Consider the following 26,556-nt stretch of genomic DNA (forward strand, 5'->3'; position numbering starts at 1 on the left):
GTGGACAGGCATTACTAGGTGCACCGAGGATACCGTCGGAGTCCTTGATGGCAGAATTAGACTTGAAAGTACTCTTGTGAAATCAAACACATGAAACTAGAAAGGATGAACAGATGTAGAATACCACATCATTTCATTCAGAGAAAATTTCTATGCCTGCACTGTGCCAGACATTGTTCTAGGCCTTGGGAATATAACCGTGAACAAAACAAATTCCCTGAAAGAGCTTATAATCCAGTGGAGGAAAAAAGAAAATAAACATATATGTAATGTGTCAAATGATGATAAGTACTATGGAAAAAAAGAAAGTGGAGTAAGGAAAAAAAGAAAAGAAAGGTTTGGGGGATGTAGTAGTTTCTCTTTTTTTATAGGGATGGTCTGGGAAATCCTCTTTGACAGGCAACCTCTGAATGGAGACCTAAAGTAAGTAAAGGGGCATTACTGATGTCTAAAGGAAGAGCTTTTCAGGCAGAGAGAAGAGCAAGAGGAAAGTTGCTGAAGTGGCATGGAATGTGATAATCATGTTTGAGGAATAGCCAGGGAAAGAATGACGGGAGATCGAGTCAGAGCAGTAGTAGAGAGCCACATTATGGGGTCATTGATCCAGTATAAGGGCTTTGACTCTTGTTCTGAGTGACATGGGAAGTCAGTGAAGGCTTTTGACTAAAGCAGTGATATGCTCTGATTTATGTTTTCAAAGAAACCATAAGGCTACTGTGTTGAGAGTAGAATTTGGATATACCAGAATGGAAGCAGGGAGAACAATTAGGAGGTTATTGTAGTAATCCAGGCCAGAAATCATAGGATCTTAAAACCAATATCGCAGCAGCAAAGGTAGTAAGAGGTGGTCATCCTGGATGTATTTCAAAAGTCAACTCCAACATGATTAACTGATGGATTGGATGTGGGGTGTGAGAGCAAAAACAGCAGGGAAGGGGACCTCAAGATTTTTGGTCTGATTACTGGAAGGGTTGAGATGACACTTACTGGAAGAGAGGAGCAGGTATAGGAATGAGTGAGGGTAGGGCAGAATCAGGAATTTGGTTTTGGACACATCAGGTCTGTGATACCTCTTAACCATTAAGTGGAGAAACAATAAGCAGTTGATACGTGAGTCTGGAATTCAAAGGAGAGATCTTGCTGAAAATGTCTAAGTCTTAGATCATGTCTAAGTCTTAGATCTTGTCTAAGACTGTGAGACTGGAAGAGGTCACCTAGAGAGTGAGTGTAGACTGAGGCCTGAAGCATTCTACCCTTTAGAGGTTGGAGAGATGAAAGGAATGAACAAAGGGGTCCAAGAAGCTACCAGTGAATCAGGAGGAAAATCAAGAGAGCAATACACTAGAGGGGCACCTGGGTGGCTCAGTCATTAAGCGTCTGCCTTTGGCTCAGGTCATGATCCCAGGGTCCTGGGATCGAGCCCCGCATTGGGCTCCCTGCTCCGCGGGAAGCCTGCTTCTCCCTCTCCCACTCCCTCTGCTTGTGTTCCCTCTCTTACTGTGTCTCTCTCTGTCAAATAAATAAATAAAATCTTTAAAAAAGAGAGAGAGAGCAATACACTAGGAACCAAGTGCAAAGAGTGTTTTAAGAAGGAGGGCATGTGATCAGCTCTGTCAAATGCTGCTGGCAGGTTGAATAAGATGCAAATTGACCATTAGATTTAGCAACATGGAGGTCATGATTGAACTTGGCAAGAACATTTCCAATGGAGTGGGAAGGATGAAAGGATTGGGGTGTCTTCAAGAGAAAACGGGAAAAGAAGAATTGGAGAGCGTGAATATAGACCATTCCTTCAAGGAATGCTGCCAAATTTCTTGTTTGGCATATGGTCCTTTGCTGGAGAGTTTTTTCTGAAGAGTTTGTAGGTTGCACAGAAAGATCATCACGCAGGTATAATACACAGAGGACTTAATATTTGATGGTTGCACAAAATGCATTCATCTAGGATAAGAAATTTTGTCTATAAAATATTCCAGAAGTTCTTTTCTTGTAGTGTTTTAAATATTATATCCAAAATTTCTAGTTATTTATTAGAATGTTGAATCCAGATGGAGTGCCAGTCCATGCAAATGATATGTGACAAAAGCTAGAAAATACAGTTTATTTTATGAGGAAGATTATAAGAAACTGAAGGAAAAACCCAAAAAGTACTGATTGGAAGCTTTCAGCAAAGAGTTTATATGCCACCAGATAGGCAGTTCTTCTCATTTCCTTTAATGATGGGATAGGCCGGAGTAATTAGAATGTGTTATATATAGAAATGTCTTTGCTGTAAGGGACATAGACGTGATAGTACATACTTTTGGAAAAGATGGAAAACTAGGTATGTTCACTTTGTTTCATTTGAATTAATTACTCACCAGTCCCTGGAAAGAGTAGACTATGTTCTCAGAAGGATTATAGAACGTAGAACTTTAAAATAATCTCCCATGATTTCAGAGGAAAAGCCCAACGGTTCTGTGTCATCCAGTGTTGATATATTTAAAAAAGCTCTTTTACTTTTTCCTCATTTGTAAAATATTACAGGACCAAGAATTGTTGTTTATATGCAATGAAAATCTAGAAATGACAACATTTTTGAAGTCGTATTTCTGGATAAAACTATGTCAGTGAGACATAAACAATGACTTATCAGTCAAAGAAATTAGAAGCAGGTCATTTAGGCCCCCTTCATTAAGCATGGAGATGATACGATAATGTCTACAAGAAAATGTCTCAGCAGTAGTCTTTATCGTTATTACAAGTTGCAGTAAGAGAAAACCCCTTTAGTGTTGCTAGGCTCAGGAAGAATTATAGTCTCCGTGTTCAGCCTTGTGTCATGGCTGTGTCCTGATGCAAACTTGTAGCCGACCCTTGTATCAGTGGGCTAGTCATTGGTCTTTAGGACAAAGGTATGCACATATTTCTGCTGAACAGGATATTCAAACTCACACTCCCCTTTTCACATTTTGGGTACAACAACGTATCTAATCAGAATAAATTGTCTCAAGTCAAAGTAAATTTTGTTTCTGTGTCACTGTAATTTCTCTCTTCTTTAACCGTTTTTATTCTCTTCATTCTCTAATTCAGGAAACTTCGAGCCACATTAGATGAATATACTACTCGAGTGGGACAGCAAGCTATTGTCCTCTGTATCTCCCCCTCCAAACCCAACCCTGTCTTTAAAGTGTTTGGTGCAGCACCTTTGGAGAATGTGGTAAGAAAACTCAGCTGTGTCCTCAAATACTCACTCTTGCTTTCTGTGGGTTGTTGTTTGTTCTTTTGATCCTCTGTCTAGTACAATAGCTATTACTTCTATCCTCCCCTCATCTGGGGGTGGGAGTAGGACTGGTTTTCAAACCATTTTATGTAGATCAAAATAAAAAGGATTATTTCTGTTTGTACTTACTATAACGACATATTCTACCCAAGGGGGGAAAGATGGTGTTATGTTTGTTAAGAAACCACCATCACAGGATTTTGTTGGTTTTTTTTTTTTTTTAAGTTATTTATTTATTTAGAGAGACAGAGAGAGTGAGAGAGCGAGAATACGAGCAGGGTGAGGGGCAGAGAGAGAAGCAGACTCCCTGCTCAGCAGGGAGCCCAATGTGGGGCTTCGTCCCGGGACTCTGGGATCATGACCTGAGCCAAAGGCAGACGCTTAACCCACTGAGCCACCCAGGTGCCCCAACGATTTTGTAAGAAAATTACTGATTTATGTTAGAAACAAAATGTGAGATAATTCTAAGATATAAACTTCGTGAGGCAAACCTCAGGAAGCATTTTACTGATTGTTGGTATTTGAGTTCCAAATTTAAAATCTCTTGCATTTCTTTGAAGAATTTATTTGACACTCTGCTTCAATTTTGAAATATAGTTGAATATTTTGATTGCCTATCTGTAGCTAAGTTTATAAAGATAGTATTTTACCTTTGTATACTTATACTAAGTGAACTACTCTTTCTCTGGCAGAAATAACTTTGAATCGTTAGTAGAATAATGGTCTGTCCAGATTTAGATTGCATTTTGTTTTTATTAGGATGGCGTTTATTAGCTAAAGGGACATTTATTGGATTTCTCCCATATCGAATGTAGACATTTCAGGAGTTTAGAACTGATTAGTAAGCAATTGAAATTTTGTTTGTTTTATTACGAGTTTTTTTTTTTCACATACAAATGTTGTAGTTCTTTTTCAACATTTTTGAGTTTTGTTTTGAGTTTTGCCAAAAATTCCTGAGGCCCTAGAATTAGGGTGCATATTAGGACCTTTCCTTAGAAGAATGTGGTAGAAGATTTTTAGTTCAAAATGATGCCTGACAAGCTGTCCTTAGTGTCATGATGTTCACCAACATGAAATCTGGGCATGTCTTCTTTTTTTCAGTATCGAAAATTTAAAATAAGTTTACTACTACTAATAGTAATATGATCTGTGAAAAAGACTCATCCAGAAGACTCAGAAAAATACCTCTGAGAATTACCACTGAAAAGAGGGGTGCCTGGCTGGCTCAGCCAGTGGAGCATGAGACTCTTGATCTCAGAGTTGTAAGTTCGAGCCCCATGTTGGGTATAGAGATTACTTAAAACAAAATCTTTAAAAAAAAACAAAAAGAAAGTTTGGGAAACTCCTGGAGTCTTCCATACATTATAAAAAGAAACAAACAGTCATATGATAACTAGACAGAAAAAAAAGCAGTAGATATTTTTTCATTGACTGACATTTGATAAATACAGGCTGAAGAATAAATACCAGTAGAATTAGAAGCAGAATATGCCTTCCAAAACATTAAAGAGGAAAAAAACAAGTCTATATAAAAGATTTAAAAAAGAAAACACAAAGTATAGAACAAAGTAATAAAGTGAAACCAATTAATTCTGTTACAAATCATAAATATAAATGAATTAACTTCTTTGAGAACGACAAAGATTTTCTTTCAGAGTGGAACAACAATAATCCAAACCAAAACCCAACTGTATTTAATTTATGTGACATACAGTGACTCACAAATATTCAAAGTAGCTGCAAATGATACCATTAAGAAAGTGAAAAGGCAGTTCACAGAATGGGCGAAAATATTTGCAAATCATACATCTGACAAATAACTTGAATCCATATAAAGAACTCTTAGAACTGAACAATAAAAAGACAACCCAGTTTTATTTATTTAGAGTGCGCATGCGCAGCAGCCAGGGCGGGGGTGGGGGTGCAGAGGGAGATAGAGAATCTCAAGCGGGCACCACACCTAGTGTGGAGTCCCATGCAGGGCTCGATCTCACCACCCTGAGATTACAACCCAAACTGAAATCAAGAGTTGGACACTTAACTGTCTGAGCCACCCAGGCACCCCAAACCCAGTTTTAAAATGCCAAAGAATCTGTCACTATTTGCAGATGACATACTACTATACTTAGAACACCCTGAAGACTGCCAAAAATCTGTTCGAACTGATAAATGAATTCAGTAAAGTTGCAGGATACAAAATTAATATACAGAAATCTGTTGCATTTTTATACATTAATAATGAAGTAAATTCTGCTTCTGAAACCAATATTGCACTGTATGTTAACTAATTAGAATTTAAATAAAAATTTGAAGAAAAAAAATAATGAAGTAGCAGAAAGAGAAATTAAGAAAACAATTCCAGGGCGCCTGGGTGGCTCAGTCGTTAAGCGTCTGCCTTCGGCTCAGGTCATGGTCCCAGGGTCCTGGGATCGAGCCCCGCATCGGGCTCCCTGCTCTGCGGGAAGCCTGCTTCTTCTTCTCCCACTCCCCCTGCTTGTGTTCCCTCTCTCGCTGTGTCTCTCACTCTGTCAAAATAAATAAATAAAATCTTTAAAAAAAAAAAAAGAAAACAATTCCATTTACAATTGCACCAAAAAGAATAAAATACTTAGGAATAAACTTAACCAAGGTGGTGAAAGACTGTACTCTGAAAAAAATATACAACAACGATGGAAGAAGTTGATGACAACACAAATGAAAAGATATTTTATGCTCATGGATTGGAAGAATTAATATCATTAAAATGTCCATACTACCCAAAGCAATCTACAACAGATTCAATGCAATCCCAGTTGAAATACCAATAGCATTTTCATAGAAGCAGAACAAATAATCCTAAGATTTGTATGGAACCATAAAAGACCTCAAATAGCCAAAGCGGTCTTGAGAAAGAAGAATACAGCGGGAGGTATCACAATCCCAGATTTACATGGTTTTAATAATCAAAACGGTATAGTACTAGCACAAAAATAGGCACATAGATCAATAGAACATAATAGAAAGCCCAAAATAAACCCACCATTGTATGGTCAATTAATCAGTGACCATGGAGGCAAGAATATATAATGGGGGAAAGATAGTCTCTTCCCCAAAAAATGGTGTTAGGAAAACTGGACCACTTTCTTACACCATACACAAAAATAAATTCAAAATGGATTAAAGACCTAAATGTGAGACCTGAAACCATAAAACTCTTAGAAGAAAACATAGGCAGTGATCTCTTGTACATTGACCTCAGCAAGATATTTATGGATGTGTCTCCTCAGGCAAGGGAAAAAAAAAGCAAAAATAAATTATTAGGACTACACCAACATAAAAAGCTTTTTGCACAGCAAAGGAAGCCACCAAGATAACAAAAAGGCAATCTACTGAATGTGAGAAGATATTTGTAAATGATACACCTGTCAAGGGGTTAATATCCAAAATATATAAAGAAGTTACACAGCTCAACACCAAAAAAACCCAAACAATCCAATTAAAAAATGGGCAGAGGACCTGAATAGACATTTTCCCAAAAACCTACAGATGGCCAACAGACCTATGAGAAGATGCTCAACCTCACTCATCATCAAATCATCAAATCAACCACAATGAGATACCACCTCACACCTGTCAGAATGCCTAGTATCAAAAGGACAAGAGGGGCACCTGGGTGGCTCAGTTGGTTAAACATCCGACTCTTGGTTTCAGCTCAGGTCATGCATGATCTCAGGGTCGTGAAATCAAGCCCCACTTCGGGCTCTGTGCTCAGTGTGGAGTCTGCTTGAGATTCTTTCCCCCACCATACCTCCCTGCACTCGTATGCGCGCTCTCTCTCTCTCCAAAATAAATAAATAAAACCTTAAAAAAGAAAAAGAAATAACAAGTGTTGGTGGTAATGTGGAGAAAACAGAACACTTGTGTACTGTTGGTAGAAGTGCAGCCAGTATGGAAAACAGTATGGAGGTTGTTGCTCAAAAAATTAAAAATAGAAATACCGTACAATCCAGTAATTCCACTACTGGCTATTTATAGAAGAACATGAAAACACTAATTTCAAAAAGATACATGTACCCCTATGTTTACTGCAGCATTATTTACAGTTGCCAAGATATGGAAGTAACCCAAGTGTCCATCCACAGAGGGATGGATAAAGAAGCAGTAGTGTATATATATATATTATATATATATATACATACACAGTGGAATATTACTCAGCCATAAAAAAAAATGAAATCTTGCCATTTGTGACAACATACGTAGACCCTAGAGGGTATTACGCTAAGTGACATAAGTCAGACAAAGACAAGTATCATATGATTTCACTTATATGTGAAATCTAAAAAACAAAACAAAGCAGAAACAGACTCTTAAAATACAGAGAACGAATTGGAGATTGCCAGAGCAGGGTGGTAGGGGATCGGCAAATGGGTGAAGGGGAGTGGGCGGTACAGGCTTCCAATTATGGAATGAATAAGTCATGGGGATGAAAGGTACAGCATAGGGAATATACTCAATGGTATCATAATAGCATTGTATGGTGACAATAGCTATACTTGTGAGCGTAGCATACTGTATAGAGTTATCAAATCACTATGTTGTAATACCTGAAACTAATGTAAGTTGTGTTCAACTATACTTCCAAGTTTTTAAAAAATGGCAAAGAATCTGAATAGATATTTCTCCAAAGAAGATAGAGAAATGGTCAGCAAGCACATGAGCACTGATGATAGTCATTAGTTATTATGGAAATGAAAATCAAAACCAGAATGAGACCACTTCGTACTTACTAGGATGATTATAATCAAAGAGGTGGACAACAATAAGTGTTGTTGAGAATATGTAGAAATTGGAACCTTCCATACATTGCTACTGGGAACGTGAAATGATGCAGTTGCTTCAGAAAACAGTTAAGACGGGGCGCCTGGATGGCTCAGTCGATTAAGTGGCTGCCTTTGGCTCAGGTAATGATCGCAGGGTCCTGGGATCGAGTCCCGCGTCGGGCTCCCTGATCGGCAGGGAGCCTGCTTCTTCCTCTCCCTCCGCCTGCCTCTCTGCCTACTTGTGCTCTCTCTCTATCTCTCTGTCAAAAAAATAAATAAAATCTTAAAAAAAAAACAGTTTGGCAATTTCTTAAAATCTTAAAAGTAGAGTCACCACATGACCCAGCAATTCTACTCCTAGGTTTACTCAAAAGAACTGAAAACAAAACTTACACACACAATGTCCATAGCAGCAAAACTTATAGATAAACCTTAAACACGATGTTCTTAGCAGCATTATTCGTAATAGCCACAAAGTGGAAACAACCCAAATGTTCATCAACTGATGAATGGATAAATAAAACATGTTATTATCCATACAATGGAGTATTATTCAGCAGTAAGAGGGAATGAAATACTGATTTAAAAAAACTACAGCATGCGGGGCTCCTGGGTGGCTCAGTGGGTTAAGCATCTGACCTCAGCTCAGGTCATGATCTCCAGGTCCTGGGATCGAGTCCCGCATCCAGCTCCCTCCTCAGCAGGGAGTATCTCTGTCTCTCTCTCTCTCCCCCCCTCTGCCCCTCTCCACTGCCCATTCTCTCGTTCTCTCAAATAAATAAATAAAATCTTAAAAAAAAAACCAAACTACAGCATGGATAAACCTTGAAAACATTGTGCTAGGTGAAAGAGCCCAATCACAAAAGACCACATGTTGTATGATTCCATTTATATGCAATGTCCAGAACAGGCAAACCTATGGAGTAGATTAGTCATTGCCAGGTTGGAGAGGTGGGAAGGAGGAATGGAAAGTGACAGCCAATTAGTATGGGTTTATTTTAGGGGGGATAAAAATGCTCTAAAATTAGATTATGATGATGCTTGCACAACCCTACATATATACTTAAAAAGGTTGAATTGTACACTTTATTTTTTTTAATTGTACACTTTAAATGGTGAATTGTATGGTCTGATATGCTGAATAATGACCCCAAGATATCCAGGTCTGAATCCCTGGAACCTTTGTGTGTTACCTTGTATGGCAAAAAGGACTTTGCGGTGATTAGGTTAACAATCTTGAGATGGGGAGATTACCCTGGATTATCCAGGTACGCCCTACATCTAACTACATGGTCTTTATCAAAGGGAGACAAAGGGAGATTGAAGTAGAAGATATGTTGGTAGGAGTAAAAGGCTGGATGCAGGGAAGGGGTCAGGAGCCAAAGAATATAGGCCAGAAGCAACTAGACAAGGCAAGGAAATGGACTCTCCCCTAGAGCCTCCAGAAGGACCAGCCTTGCCAATAACCTTGACTTTAGCCCAGTGAAACTAAGAGAATTTCTGTTGGTTTAAGCCACCAAGTTAATGGTACTTGCGGCAGCCATAGGAAACTAATATGTAGAGTATGTGAATTATAATCTCAATAAAGCTGTTAAAAATCTTAAAAGTAAAATAATAGGCAAAGGTATGTCAGACAAATACCTACAAAAAATAAATCATGGATCACAGCATTAATATCAGACAAAGCCAAATTCTCAAGACAAATGAGTATTAACTGAGAACCAGACGTAATTTGGTATTGATAAGTAGTATAAATTTATAATGAATCTTTTATGCCTCAAGTGACATTAAAGCAAAGTGTGTAGATCAAAAAATTACAAATATAAGAAAAAACAAATGACAATGGCAGGAGGCTTTAATATCTTTGTCAGATTAAGGAAGAAAACAAAATAAGAATATAGGGATCTGAATAAAAGAATAAGGTTAATATAAAAGATATATGCTAGCATTGATACTGTATAAGGAGAGAATATGCCATATTTGAAAAATTACATAAATGAATTATAAGACTTGACCAAATATTATTATTAGGCCCCAGAGAAAATCTTAATAAATTGTAAAATGCAGAAATTATACAGGCCATATGGTTTTTTTTTTTCAAGGAACTACTTTAATTTTGTTTTTCAGCTAGAACTACAAATCTCTCTTTTTAAAAATTGAAACATAATTCACATGCAGTGTTATATTAGTTTCAGGTATATAATTCAGTGATTCAACAATTCTATACATTTCTCAGTGCTCATCAAGATTAAGTGTACTCTTAATCCCATTTATCTATTTCAGTCACCCCCCGCCCCCCGCCCCATGCTTCTGATAGCCATAGTTTGTTCTCTGTATTAAAGAGTCTAGTTTTTTGTCTGTTTTTTCCTTTGTCCATTTGTTTTGTTTCTTAAATTCCACAAGGAGTGAAATCATATGGTATTTGTCTTTCTCTGACTGACTTATTTCATTTTACCCTTTACATACATCAATGTTGTTGCAAAAGGCAAGATTTCATTCTTTTTTATGGCTTAGTAATATTCCATTATATATTCCAATATTCCAATATTATAATATTCCATTATATATGTATGTATATGTACATATACACACACACCACCTCTTCTTTATCCATCCATCTATGATGGACAGTTGCTTCCATATTTTGGCTATTGTAAATAATGCTGCAATAAACTTAAAGGGTGCATATATCTTTTCGAATTAGTGTTTTCATTTTCTTTGAGTAAATACCCAATAGTGGAATTATACAGGCCATATTTTTGACCATGATACAGAACATTTTGAACTTAATATCAAAAGATAGACAGGAAAAAGTATTCAGCCACATAGAAATTTAAAAATACTTCTTAATTTGCAAACTATTTAGAAAATACAAAAGCAAAACTTAAAAGTTTCGATTTGAACTGGTACTCAAAAGACTATTCATTGCCTTAATTTTTTTTATATACAAGAAAGATGGAAAAGAAACCTCTAATTCAAGAAGGTGGAAAGGGAATAATAAGATGAGTCTAAGAAAAAAGAGACTAAGTAAACATGGGGAAAAAATGAATTTGTGAGCAGAAAAAGAATTGTTACGTTCAAGAAATGATCCTATGAAAAGTCCAATGAAAAAGAAAAACTTCTAGCATGCTAGTTGAGGAAAAGGGAGAAGAAAGCAAATATATAATCTTAGAAATTAGATGAGTCATAGTTGCAGATAAGGAAAGATTGAAACTTGTAAGAAAATGCTGTACATTAATTCTGTTCTTACAAATTAAGAACCTCAACTAAGTGGATAATTTAGTAAGAAAATAAAATAACTAAAATATATCTAAACCTCAGTAGAACAATAAACAAAACTGAATAAGTATATCCCTCAAAGGGGACACTGCTCTGATTATTTTGGGTGACTTCTGTTAACCTTCAAGATACAGAATCTAATCTTAATATATCAGTAATGGTATTCAGAGTGGTATTAAGTAATTAGAACGCATTGTTTATCATAATCAGTATGCAATGTATTGCCCATAATCTCTTGTTAATAACAGTTAAGGAGATGATTTAGATGTCTGACATTTATTGAGTGCTTACTGTGTTCTAGGTATAGTTATAAGCACTTCGTATAATCTCATTTAATAATTTTAGTATATGTGCTGCCGAAGCGAGCACTCGTTTAATAATTTTAAAACTGATACTTGCATTTTGTTCTCCTGCCTGAAGCTGTCATTAATCTTCCTTTTTGCTTTTCTAGCTGGAAGCTGCTGAGAAACTCTAGAAAAATTAAAATTCAATAGGGCTATTCATCTTTGAAATATGGATTTCAGATTCAAGATTGTTATTTTAAGAGTTTGTTGAAAGGGGATTGGATACATTACTAGGCCCTTTAATAGTTAATGTTGAATTTTTTTTTCTACTTTTCAGGGTTCTGTTTATTTTTCCATACTGTGTTTTGCCCATATTACCTTCTTGTCCACAATTGAGGTGTATAGCAAGGCACTGTAAACAAAATTAAATGGCTCACAACAAATGGGGAAAATGTTTTCAAATTAATAACAGCAATTACAACTTATTGAGTATTTTTAATGTACCTATTTTCTGCTAAGCACTTTATATTTATGATTTTTACTTAATCATCACAATAACCCTATGATATATATGTTATTATTTGTGCTTTACAGATGTAGAAATTTGAGGGTTGAGAGCTTAAGTATTTTGTTCAAGATCACACAGTAAGTAGCAAACTAATGATTAATATTCTTAATATATAGGGCTCTCAAAAATCAATAAAAATAAGAACAGATCAATAACAAAGACCCAAAGATATGTTTGAATATGGATTAAATATTAGATGATATTAAGGAATTCTGATATTTTTGTAGGATGTGATCGTTGTACTGTAGTTATGTATGAGAATGCCCTTATTTTTCCAAGATGCATGCTGAAGTATTTACAAGTGTTGCAGTGTCTAAAATATACTTTAAGTGGGAATGCCTGGGTGGCTCAGTCAGTTAAGCATCTACCTACAATCTCAGGGTCCTGGGATCAAGCCTGGGGTCAGGCTCCCTGCTCAGAGGGGAGTCTGCGTCTCCCTCTCCCTCTGCACTCCCCCCCCCCCCCGCCCCGCCCCGCAGCTCACGCACACTCTCTCTCTCTCTCAAATAAGTGAAATCTTTAAAAATAATAATAAAATAAAATATACTTTAAGTGGTTAGCCCAAAAAATATTGTGTGTGTGTGTACAGATGGCAGATAATTATGCCAAAATGTTGACAATTATTGAATCTGGGTGGTGAGGGTAGAAGCATTTATTTTACTGTTCTTTACATCTTTCTGTATATTTGAGTTTTTTCATTTAAATTCATATTTTCAAACACCCAAAGACAAAAGAGAAGACATAAATAGAAGGAGGAAGTACAAATGTCAAACAAAATTTTCAAAAAATAGGAATTAAAACAGAAAGCCACTTTACACGGTTTGGGTTGGCAAACATGAAAAAGATGTACGACTTGCAGTATTGACATATCAAACAGGCAGTTTAAATTGGTGTAATTTTTTAGAGGGCAGATTGGCAACTATATAAAATGTGCCCCAAATGTACACTTTTTAACCCAGCTTCCTTTTGAAATTTTATCCTAAGGAAATAATTTGTTAAATGAGCAAAGATGTATGTACAAGTGTATCAGTCACTGTACCCTTTATAGTATCTTTTAAAAATTGAGAATAACCTAAATGTTCAAAGATAAGGGATTAGTTAGATAAATGATGGCTCATCCAGAGATAGGACTGCTACACTGCCATTAAATATGATGACATAGGTCTTTCTATTAACATTTTCAGATGGAGATGATGTATTAAGTGAACAAAGCAAGTTACAGAACCGTACATAGAGTTTGGTCCTACTTTAAAAGTAAATCTGCATTTTATGGGCGCCTGGGTGGCTCAGTTGGTTAAGCGACTGCCTTCGGCTCAGGTCATGATCCTGGAGTTCCAGGATCGAGTCCCGCATCGGGCTCCCTGCTCAGCGGGGAGTCTGCTTCTCCCTCTGGCCCTCCCCCTCTCATGTGCTCTCTCTCTCTCTCTCAAATAAATAAATAAAATCTTTAAAAAAAAAAAAAGTAAATCTGCATTTTATACATGTTTATGGAATTGTTAAATGCAGAGGATTGTTGTAATTAACATTTGTATAATATAGCAGATTATTCTCAATAATTCTGACAGTAACCTTGAGATGTAGGCATATTATTATTATTTTCATTTTGCAAGAGAATACTAGCTCAGAGAGGTTAAGTGATTTGCTCCAGATTCCCCAACTTCTTTTATTTTATTTTATTTTATTGTTATGTTAATCACCATGCATTACATCATTAGTTTTTGATGTAGTGTTCCATGATTCATTGTTTGCGTATAACACCCAGTGCTCCATGCAGTACGTGCCCTCCTTAGTACCCATCAGATTCCCCAACTTCTGAATAGTAGAGCCACTGTCGAGATTTGGGTTCAAGGTGATGGAGTATTATATCTCACAGAGGTTTGTCCAGGGTATTAAATATGGGGTTTCAAATTTAATTCAATAATTCAAATTTAATTTCATTTTCTTAGTCCTTGCCTCTTTTTCTAAAAGGGAACAAATAGTGCTACCTTCCAGTTCTCCACAGTCCTGTGCATACTTACTACAGGTGTACTTTTATTTGTATGATTATTTGATTAACATCTATCCCCAGCTAGATTGTGAGCTCTGAGACGGTAGGGACTGGATCTACTTTGTTCTCCATTATGCTCCCAGTACCACACATTGCCCCTGCCACAAGTAGTTAGTTGCGAATGAATAAAGCATCTTAAACATTTGTCAGCACTGAGCAAGGCAGATTTGGTTTCTAAGTTCTAATCCTACATTGGATCTCAATTGAGACCTTGAGACGTAAAGAACTGTGAAGTTAGCTTGTGTCATTCTTTATAGTGCTTGTCCCAGTTTGTAATTATACTTTTATTTTTATGATAATTTTTGTGTTTGTCTTCTCCACTAGATTGAAATATGCACAATAATGGGGCGCTGTGATGGATAAATTTGATTTCTATTTTGTCCCCAGCTCTTCCTTAGTACAGTGGCTAGCATATAGGAGATGAATAATTATTTGGTTGATGGCTGGCTGGCTGGAGGAACCACTAGGTTCAGAGATCACATACGCCATGTCTATATTTGTAACGTGATGGAGTGAAGTAACCTAAAACTAGCTGAACTCTCAGAAAGGGCCTTTGACTTTAATGTAGAATGAGATTCCCTTATTCAGAAACTCAAGGTTTCTTTAAGTTGCTTGGGATCTAGCCTTTCAGATCTAATAGTCTTTGAAGTTTTTGTTTGTTTGTTTGCTTTTTAAAGATTTTATTTACTTATTTGTCAGAGAGAGAGAGCGCACACAAGCAGGGGGAGCATCAGGCAGAGGGAGAAGCAGGCTCCCCGCTGAGCAGGGAGCCCAATGTGGGACTCGATCCCAGGACCCCGGGATTATGACCTGAGCTGAAGGCAGACGCCTAACAGACTGAGCCACCCAGGCATCTCTCTCTGCAGTTTAAAACCTATGTCTTCTTAAGCCTCAGCTTTTTAAAACAAAACAAACAACAACAACAAAAAAAACAAGTTAAAAGACCTCCAGAACTCCATTGGGTGTTTTGGCCATTTTGAATATCCTTCTTAGTGAAGGTGTGGCTCCCACCTAAAAGGCAGCATTATTTTTTTTTCTTTAAGATTTTATTTATTTATTTGAGAGAGAGAATGAGAGAGAGAGAGAGAGCATGAGAAGGGGGAAGGTCAGAGGGAGAAGCAGACTCCCTGCTGGGCAGGGAGTCTGATGCGGGACTCGATTCTGGGACTCCAGGATCATGACCTGAGCTGAAGGCAGTGGCTTAACCAACTGAGCCACCCAGGCACCCAAAAGGCAGCATTATTAATGTTTATACAAGCTAATTCAATTTTGCCAATGGGTTGGTATTAACTAGAGTGGACATATATAACTAAAACCTCCACATTTGTGAAAACTGTTTTTAAGCTTTGATTTTTTGAGTAGTTTCCCCACATTGATTTTTCCTATATGTGGCTCGATGTCCTCATGTGTAAAATAAGGATAATACCCACCTCACTGGGGAGCAGTAGAAATTAATTAAAGTTGATTATCAGCCCCCTATATATGTTTATAGAGAGCTGGCATGAAAAGCATTGGCAAACGGTAGCTTGTTTTTAAGTTGCTGTGTCCCGAAGGCATGCTCTTGGCTTACTGCCTTGTCCCTCTTTTATAGGCTTGGTAGGAATAGGCCTAGAAATATTTTGTTGAGGAACAGAGGGAGAATTTCCATCCTTTTCCAAAAGAACTTCAGGAGTTTCTGGAGGTGGAGCTCTTTCCTCGGAGTCAATAATCCGTAGCATTTAGATGGGGATACACTGGCTATGGTTAACGAGTTCTGCAGGCGCAGAAATTAGTCACAGGCACAGAGGCGAGAGGTAGCTCTGGGGTTGTCACTGGCTTCTTGAAAATCATGCTTCAGTCTTTAACTCTACTTTCCCAGTAGATGAGTGGACTCTGGAGTTGGTTGTGATTTCTTGTTCTAAGTCACTCAGTTTTTTCTATAGGTTTTTTAAAATGTCTTCAAGTTACAGGAAATGTGGAAGCATATTTAAAAAAATAGTAAAGTAAAAAATACCATATGATTTCCTCATATGCGGAACTTAAGAAAGAAAACAAATGAACAAAGAAAAAGACAAACCAGAAAACAGACTCTTAGCTATAGAGAACAAACTGGTGGTCACCAGAGGGGAGGTGGATGGGGGATGAGTGAAATAGGTGATGGGGATTAAAGAGAGTATTTATCATGATGAGCATTGAGTAATGTCTAGAATTGTTGAATCACTATATTGTACACCTGAAACTAACAGAACACTGTATGTTAAATATACTGGAATTAAAATTTTTTAAAAATAGTGAAGTAAAAATGTTTTTATTTACATACTCAACAAATAACTAACACTGTTAGATACAAAATATGAGATAAGGAATCCATCTAAGTCCTTTGAGGTTTCAAGGTCTAAAACTAGGGATCCAGGGGGCGAGAGGAAAATTGGAGGTCTGGACTGAGGCGGGGGAGAAAAGAGGCTGACCTTGGGGCTGGAGAGAGAACAGGGTGAAAGCCAACAGAGCTTTATGGGCCACAGCATGTGTCCTGGCTCAGTGCCAGATGTCCTTCAGGCTCATGGGTCTGAGGGCATCTCTGCACTGGGGCGTCTTTTTGTTACATATCTCAGATGACAACGTATTTTTAATCTCAGAGAAGCACACAGGTAAGAAAAAATGTTTTGATCTTTTCATGGCACCTTTCTGAAGACCGCTCTTTTCTCCAGAAAGGCTTCAGCTATACAAAAGAATTATGGTATCTTGTCTGGGACTGTTTTTGCAACCTGACTAAGGGCCCATTGATACTACGGTGGTAGCAGCCAATTCCAGAATCCTGAGCAAGCACATTCCGTGCCCAGAACTCTTAAGGGCTCTCATAAACACCCTAAACACTCCACCTCTGGCAATTACGAGAATGTTTGTTAATATATCATCTGCACGTGTCTGATATATGGGAACTGTTTCATAACACATGTTAAGTAATGATAGGGGTGTCACACACTAGTTGTGTATGGTATATATAAGAACGTAAGTGATCATTTGATTTTGTAGGAATTTAAAGGAGTAAGAATTATGGCAAGAAAACTTAGGGATTTTTCGTAAAGGGAGTGGAAATTGAGTTGGGCCTTGAAAGATGGATAAGTTTTTGATAGGAAGCAGAATTAAAGGCTCAGAGGTAGAAGAGAACTTGGCTCGCTGCAAAAGTTAGTGAGGAAACTGGCCAGCTAGGAGGGTGCCATTCGCATTGTCTCCAGGGCTGGGCAGGCACAATGTATCTGGTGGCCCCGTTGGAGGAGTATTGGCAAAGTGGGGAATAATTAGAAAGGTGGAAATGCTGGACTAAGAGGTTTGGACTTCATCCCATGAGAAGTGGAAACTGTAGAAGTGGTTTTGAGAAAAAAGACAATGATAGCAAAGTGGCTGAACATACAGGCTTTGGAACTAGATAAAAATTAGTTTGATTTGTGGCCATATTACTGTGTACTAGCTATATGATTTGGAGAAGTCACTTAAGTTTATTAAGCCTTGTTTTTCTTAGCTGCACAATGGGTATACTAATATTTTCCTTATAGAATTACGTGAGGGTTCATTGAGATAATATACACAGTGCTTGACACATAGTAAGTGCTCAGGAAATTGTATTTGATTGTCATAAGTCAGTGTTTCAGAAATTTATTTATTTATTTTCATACAGCCGCCAAAGGGGCTCAGATATTTTTTTATATACTTTTTTTTTTTAAGTAATCTCTACACCCAACGTGAGGCTTGAACTCACGACCCCGAGATCAAGAGTCGCATGCTCCACTGACTGAGCCAGCCAGGCGCCCTGGGGCTCAGCTATTTTATAAATGGCAGTGGTATATAGGAGAGACTGGTAGGCAGACTAGCTGATTTTGTTTTTCAGTGATTTTTAACTTCGTAAAACCAGTTAGTTGACAGTGACATTGGTATGAAATAACAAAGGCTTAAGCTGTGGTTTTTGAAGTTGGAAAAACAAATGTCTGTGTCATCAGATCTATGTCATTATCACTTACAAGATGAACCATTATTTATGTACCACGAAGACTGAAAAAACATTGACAAACTCTGGCACAGTGCTGATCACTTAGAATTTTTATTTTATACTTATTGAAAGAGCTCTTTCAAGCTTATTTAGACATAGATTTTAATTGTATTGCATTTTATATCGTACCAAAAAAGGAAAGTGAAAGTGAAATAAATTGATATTCCTAAAACTGAGTTCCTCACTTTCACAGCCCAGTGCTTCTGAATAACTTCTTGTTGCCAAGTCATCGTCGTCTGTGACATTTCATGTAATATTGTCCTCTGTGCCATCAAGAGCACGAGTAATGCTGCATGGCTTTAAAGAGTGCTCTGCTATTGTCTCTAGACTTTTTTCCAAGCTGTGACAAGTTTGATGCTGGTGCTTCTTGATCTTACCAGAAAGATCACTGGGGAGATTATCTAACTGCAACCAAGACTCACATTCCTTTCTCAAATGGTTTGTTGATTGAAAAGGCAAGGGATCGGGGCGCCTGGGTGGCTCAGTCAGTTAAGCGTCTGCCTTTGGCTCAGGTCATGATCCCAGGGTCCTGGGATCGAGCCCCGCATCGGGCTCCCTGATCAGTGGGGAGCCTCCTTCTCCCTCTCCTCCCCACTCGTGCTCTCTCTCGCTATCTCTCTCTCTCTCAAATAAATAAATAAAATCCCCCCCCCCAAAAAAGGCAAGGGATCGCAGTCATGCTCCCAGAGAGGACAGCCACCACGTTCACAGGTCTACAGCCTGTGACAGCTGTGCCTCAAGTTGCCTCATCCACAGCAATTTTAAGATGTATCCCAATTTCAGAGGATTGATAAATGTGAAAGAATATGCATCTCAGAATTGATAAGTCAGAACAAACTGAAGCACTAGCTTGATCATTCTGGGAAACTTCACTGAGCAATCTTAAAAACACTGTGGTCACCGCTAAAGTTATTCTGTTGTAAATTACTTGGAGGAATGCTCTACCAGCAATTTTTTTTTTTTTTTTTGAAACTCACGGTATTTTTAAGTCATTATATAGCACTGATAAGTTTAGCCAAATGCCTGGATATGAATTCCTAGAATTTTACTGATCCATAAAAATGGCCAAAATTGTTTGAAACTAGCTAATGTAATAGTAATAATCTAATGATTTCCTGTCTTTGAATACCAGGTATTTCCAGCACAGTGAAATTGATTTTTATACTATTATCATTCACTCTTACTATGGGCCTACATACTGATATAATAATTTAACCTGATATATTAAAGTTCAAAGACCAGAACTTAGGCTTATAAGATGCGGTTTTTCTCTGGGCTGGTAGCATAAAAACTCTACATAGGTTACAGAAACCTAGAAAGCAGAAAATATAAATCCTTAGAGTTGGCATGGCAACACCAGCTGTTTATGTTACAGTAAATATATTGGCAATGATTTTTGAAACTTTCTTTTTTGTGTTAGAAACCAGGCTACCACTGAATCTCTGGGATGATAATGATTAAACATGTTTGTACTATTTTTCTTTCATCCCCTTCATTGTTGACCTATTTGGAAGGTTCTGTCACTGCAAAAGTTGTACTTCGTAGCCAACAGTAATTTTTACTTTTCTACATGCTTGAGATGGAGTATGGGAATCTTTCTTTTTTAATCCTCATAATGAGATACTTCTAAGAAAGTTTGTCCTGATTGAGAGTCCAGTCTGGAGCAGAAAACCCAGGACTTGAACATTGTCGCAATTTTTGGATACCTCATTTTCTCTTCCCTTTTTTTTCTAAGATAATGGCTTGATCCCTGAAAGCAAGTTAGTTTCCTATCCCATCTTGTTATATTTCCATAATTTCATGGCTTCTTTGTTATCCCCTAAGGTGTCCTTATCCCACTGTGTATTCTTGTAAGTGAATGAGCCCATTATTGGTGGTTGTAGGATCCCGTGTCTGCCTACCGTTTCTGCTCATCATGGAGGAATGTGTGCATGTACAAATGTGCTGCTGTTAAGTTCTCTGTCTCTGGAGAGACCTTTCACTGGTAGTGGAAGGAAAGGAGTCAGAACAATGATATCTGGTTCAGACCTGGGCATGTCGGAGCTACAGAGACATCATGGATTCGAAGGTTACCTCTGTCACCAGGGAGGACCAGAAAGGAGGAGGGCTAGACCCGCGGGCCTCTCTCTGGCCCTGGGCCCTGCTGATAGTGTACCTTTGACACACAGCTACAATACACACTGCTTGTTTTTCCCTCCGATGCCTTTCAGCCCAGCCTCTCGAGCACTTGAATCACCTGTTGGGTAGTCTGGCCTTGCAGGAAAGTAGTGGCAGTTTCAGATAGGTTGCCTAGAGTTTTAGAGACATAAGTCGTTGGTGATCTTGGGAGTGAGTTTGGTGGTGAACTGCCACAGCTAGGTTTTATCAGGTGGCCCAGGAAACGCATCCCTATTAGATCTGGAACAGGTAATGGGGTTGGCGTTGAATGAGAAAACGTGATTTTAACCAAGAAGCAGTATTTCTGTAGAACTTCCCCCTGGCTCCTTTCTGCTGTTATTACCTGCAATTTCATCATCTTTTCACTTTAATTCTGTACAGTGTGATATCTTTGGGGCCAGCGGGTATTTTTATCTGCTAGTTGTAGAAGTGTTTGCTCTTAGGGCTGTGCTGTGGCTGAGGGAGGCAGCCCCACCCCCTCTCCGGTTGCTTGGCACCAACCCTCCCTGCTTGTTGGGCATCTTGTTTACTGCTGCCCTTAATTCCCTGCAGGTGCGTAAGTACAAGAGCATGATCCTGGAAGACCTGGAGTCTGCCCTGGCAGAGCACGCCCCTGCGCCACAGGAGGTTAACTCCGAGCTGCCACCTCTCACCATCGATGGAATTCCAGTCTCTGTGGACAAAATGACCCAGGTAAGGGGCGGGAAGTGAGGAGGAGACAGAAAGACAAGTGGCCCGGGTGTGGGCGGGCCTCGGATCACACTTCTCAGTTTTGTGCTCCGTGATACCAGCGGGGAGAGAAACAGGCTGGGTTCTGACAGCGAGGCGGTAGCAGCCTTGGGGAAGAGAAAGTAGTGTCAGAAGAATGCTCTCCTCCTTGGTTGGCAGTTCTTTCCTTTCACTTGGGCCGTTGGGTTAGATAAACTTGTAGCTCAGAATTGGTTTGCTTGGACAGGTGACTGTTTGGACTTGATCAGTCACCATCAAGCAGGGCAAGTAAACTGTTAGTCTTTTGGGCTAAGTTGCTCCTCTTTCCATGTAAATTCTGAATACCACCATACTGTCACCAAGGAAGGTTCCCCTTTCTGGGGAATAAGAATGGAAAACTCAGAAGGACACCCTTCTGAGTCATTGCTTCTCTCCTCTTGCTTTGATGAGGGAAATCCTCAGGAATTTTGCTGAGGTGGTCCGTCTCAGCTTTGAAAGTGATAGCTTGATCAAGATCAAATGCCCTTTTTATAACATATTTTCCTACCTTATTTCTTTATTAATGTACTCTTCTCTTGCTAAATCCAGTTGTGCGTTTTCTTTCCTTATCTTATTCAGTCTTCCAGCAGCATTTGACACAGTTGATTATTCCTTCCTTTAAAACACTTCCTGCTCTCTGTGTCTGACCCCACACTCTCCGAATGTCCTCCCACCTCACGGTGCTCCTTCTCCGCTCTTCTGCTGGCTCTTCCTCCTGTTCTCAGTGACCAGTATTGGCATGTCTGTATCTTTAGTTTCTTTCCAAGTGGTCTCATCTGGCCCGTGGGCTTTATGTCCCTTCTATATCCTGTTTACAGCCCAGCTTATAGCACTCACTCTGAGATATCCAGTGCCTTCGATTGCCCCACTCTCCACTCCCCCTACGACCCTCCGTATCAGTGACCAGCACCACTGTCCGTCTGGTCGCTTAAGTGCCGGCATAGGAGCAACCCTTTGTTTACCTGTTTCGCCCTCACTCCGCGTCGTCTCAGTTCAGCTCTGAGATGTGCCCTGAATCTGACCGTTCTCCTCAGTTCCTGTCAGCACCCTCGCCCAAGCCCAGTATCTCTCACGTAGAGACTATTTCATTTGATCGATTCTCTTGCTCTCCTTCTTGCTGCTCTTGCCCCGCTGCAGTCCATACTTCATGGAACCACCAGAGGTTTTTTCCAAAACTTAAATCCACTCATATCACCGCCTTATTTAAGCCCTTTAATGGCTTTCCACTATTCCTAGAATCAAATTCAGACTCTGCCATGGCCTCTGAAGCCCTGTAAAATCTGAGAATCCAACCTCTTCCAGCTCCATTCTTCAGCCTCCCCCTCAGTCACTGTGCTCTGGCCACCCTGGCCCTCTTTTTGTCCAACACTCCAAGCCCATTCTTTTGCGTTGGCTATTTCCTCTGCCTGAAACGTTGTTCTCCCAGATCATTACATGCGTAACCTTATCCTAATCGAAGTCTAGCTCAGACGTCACCTCCTGAGACAAGCCTTCCTTGATTATCCCATCTAATGGAGCTTCTCCTTGCTACCAAGTCACTGCCTAACACATCCCTTATTTTACTGTCTTGGAAACACTGATTACTACCTGAAATTATCTTATTCATTAACATTTATACTTACCTGGGATCTCTCTAGCTAGAATTTGAGAGCAGGGATTTAGTTTCTATTCTTTACTGCCATCTACTACAGCTCCCGGCACCCAAATAACCTCTGAATTCTAAATAATAGTATCTGTTCAATAGATGACCTAAGAGTCAGAGTAAAACAAATTCAGCATGGTAGTTACCTGCATTGGAAGTCTTCCGAGTACATGTTCACAGGCTGTAGACATTGACGCTGCTACTCAGGAGGTGGCCCTTTTTTTCCTGCTGAGTCTGAACCTGTAGTTTGGTCTAAAGCCATACAATATTTTATAAAGCTACATTGTGATCGTTTGCTTGTTGGATTCAGAGATCTTTCTGTGAACATTTAAAGAATATCTAAATAATGGCTCAAAAAGGAAAGCATTATCTAAACTTTTTTCCTGTCACTTCATACCTATTATTCTGTTCTTAAGACCATTCTGGCTAATTAAAGAAAACATAAGGTGAAAAAAATTTTTTTTTACCTGATTGATGTGAAGAATCTTCTCTGTACCTCAGATATAAGGTATCTATAAAGTTAACTAAGCTTCTGATTAAGACTACTGTGTTAGGCATGTGAGGCATTATGCCCTCTCCTGTGATGGGCACTTTTTCCTTCTTTGTCACATTTGGTGTGTTAGGTTGAAATAATCTGAGGTTTTGATTATATCAAATCATCATGGACAAGTTTCATGTTATGAAACTTGGCTTATGGCCTCAGAAGTCATAGCAAACAGTTTAATTTTCATGTTGGAGGTAAAACATTTGTAACTGTGCTGTTTCCTATTCTTGTGAAACATACACTTGGGAGAGCTTTGTGTAGTGATGGATCCAAGGGAAGCTGGTACTCAAGTCAGGGATCAGACTCAGAGGTACTTTATTGGGGGCATGCATTTTCTTTATCGTCCTACGTTCCCTCCTTTCCCTTCTCACCACAGATCATGACCAAAAAGTAATACGTAACAAATAAAACACATGGTGAGGTGGAGTGAGTAGGGTGATGAAAAACCCAGGTCCTAATTAAATGGGAATTTCTGAGTATTTGGATCCTGGGTTTTCTACCCCGGATCTTTTTTTTTCCCAATTGTTTTCCTCAGATCCTTGTTATTAATGTGAGCCAGTTACCTTTTTTTCCTAATTGATCCCAAAACCTTTCATTATTTTTTTTTTTAAAGATTTTTTATTTATTTATTTGAGAGAGAGAGAATGAGAGAGAGCAAGCATATGAGAGGGGGGAGGGTCAGAGGGAGAAGCAGACTCCCTGCCGAGCAGGGAGCCCGATGCGGGACTCGATCCAGGGACTCCAGGATCATGACCTGGGCCGAAGGCAGTCGCTTAACCAACTGAGCCACCCAGGCGCCCCAAAACCTTTCATTATTAATGATAGTAAAAGCAGGGTGTTATTTCAGACTAAACCTAGGTGGGAGAGGGAATGGGAATACAAGCATTTTAACACCCTGTCAATAGAAATGTGCAGTGGCATGATCTTTCCAGAAAGCAGGGTGGCAGTGCATATCAAAATTTAACATGTGTATGTCATGCCCACCAGGTGAGCAAAGATATATGTTCATGGCACTGTTTATAATAGGAAAATCTGGGAACAAAGTGCTTGAATAAATTATAGTAGTGATGTTTAGAATTTACATGAGATGAGCAGCTCCCAAAAGAGACCAGAAATTTACTATTCAGTGAAATATTAGACACCAAAAATGCCGACTTGCTCTCTATTGCAATGGGATAGAGAGTTCCAGTAGTTTTTAACTGCTTGTAAAATAACATTTCTTATGTACTCTAATTCGAGTGCTTTATTTAGTACTTTATTTAATGCTTTATATTTTGTTTCTTTGGGAGAGGGCTAGATTTTTTTTTCAGGGAATACATAATTGAGTTAATCAATTTCATTTGTTTAAAACATGCACACAAAACTTGCCTCTGTTTGTTGCGTGTGTGTAAAACTTCAGAGAGATGTAAATCTATTTACTGTAAAACCAAAATATTAACAGCGATTATCTATGCATGGTGGTATTATGGGTGATTTTCATTTTATTTGTCTAATAAACACGAATTACTTTTATAACCATAGAAACACAAAAAATATATTCATATTTATATTAAACTAGAATTTTTTTAAGTACAAGTTTGTTGAACTTTATGTTTGGGTGAAGATGTCAACAACTTTTTCTTTCTTTTTCTCTTCTATAGCTACTATGTTTTGGAAGGCACACTACTAAGTTATTCACAGGGGTATCTCATTTAATCCTTGCCCTCCAGAGTATATATATAATTCCTCTTTCATAGTCAAGGAAGCAGAGCTCATACATGATCAGTAGCCATAAAGGACCAAGTAAATTTAATTGGACACCAATTCTAGAATTCAGACCAAATGGGTAATTCATGACTTCCTTGAAGTGATAAAATTCCAGAACTGGAAAAGTACACTGTAACAGAGTTGGATTTGGGCTAACCAGACAGCTCTATTAATCGCCTTATCTGCACTGAATGCAACAGAGATGACTAATGTTTATATGGATGATCCTAACTCACAAACATAATTCTATATGCTATCCTAAAATGAGTTCTCAGTCATCCAAAGAGTAAATTATATTTGATATTGTTCTAATGTTATGTGTTCCATTATTTTAATTCTTTACAAATTTGAGAATTAGCCTGGTTTTTTAGAGTTGGAAGGTCTAGTCTCTAGTCCCAATCCTACCACATATAGCCTTGGTTCCCAGTTTCATCTTCTGAAAATGAGAATAATATATGCCCTCCTACTTTATGGAGTCAGAGGAAGAAAAAATGAGGTATTATATGGGAAAGTGCTTTGAAAATGAAGGCATCACCCAAAGATAGTATTACCAATTATTAATACTGTTTATATTACCTATATTAACTTTTGAGTAACCTGAACATACCATTTCTCACCCGTTTTTCACTTACAGAAAGTTAGTGAACCTGGAATTTTTATTTGGCTCAGCAGTGAAGTGGGACAATACAGGTGACAATATATTGAAAAATTGAGACATAAAGAGAGGAAGCAATTTATGAAGCAAGTTAGTGATAAACAGAAATGGAATTAAAGGGTCGAGTCCATATTGCCAGTGCTTTCTCTCTCTCCCTCTCTCTCTCTCTTTTTCTGTCTCTCTTTCTGTAAAACTATATTGTGATCATCACTCAGGTTGAGTATTTCAGCTAATCTACACTAAACATTTACTGTTTTATTTTTATTTTTTTTAAAGATTTTATTTATTTATTTGACAGAGAGACACAGTGAGAGAGGGAGCACAAGCAGGGGGAGTGGGAGAGGGAGAAGCAGGCTTCCCGCTGAGCAGGGAGAGCAATGCGGGGCTCGATCTCAGGACCCCGGGATCATGACCTGAGCCAAAGGCAGACGCCCAACGACTGAGCCACCCAGGCGCCTAACATTTACTGTTTTAAAGGAATTTCTTGACTTGCTCTAACAGCTATCACAGTTGTCACCTACACAAATTGAAATTACGTGTGATAGAATATCTTAAGTTCTATGTGACCTAAATGCTCTGATTCTTTTAGGAAACAGCTCTGTAGTTTTGGTTTTTGTTGTTTCTTATTAATTTTTGGTTTTGGTACAGGTATAATACTATGTTAGTAAATAGAATGTTTACATAAACATTTACTTAAAAACAAAAACTATTATATCTTGATCCTGATGAAGTCTTGTGTGTGTGTGTGTGTGTGTGTGTGTGTGTGTGTGTGTGTGTGAAAAAATACATAGCTCTAATATTT

General features: G+C 38.5%; 1 protein-coding gene across 6 annotated transcripts in view; it reads left to right on the forward strand.

Moving 5' to 3' along the window:
• NRF1 (nuclear respiratory factor 1) overlaps window positions 1-26,556 on the forward strand; it is a 141,909-nt gene that overhangs the window by 52,953 nt on the left and 62,400 nt on the right. For all 6 annotated transcript variants that reach the window (XM_036101283.2, XM_036101286.2, XM_036101289.2 and 3 more), the window contains exons 4-5: window positions 3,070-3,196; window positions 20,973-21,113. In XM_036101283.2, the coding sequence (XP_035957176.1) occupies window positions 3,070-3,196; window positions 20,973-21,113 (268 nt within the window). The remainder of the gene's footprint in view (window positions 1-3,069; window positions 3,197-20,972; window positions 21,114-26,556) is intronic.

This window comes from Halichoerus grypus, chromosome 12 (assembly GCF_964656455.1).
Source record: "Halichoerus grypus chromosome 12, mHalGry1.hap1.1, whole genome shotgun sequence".
Lineage (NCBI taxonomy): Eukaryota > Metazoa > Chordata > Mammalia > Carnivora > Phocidae > Halichoerus > Halichoerus grypus.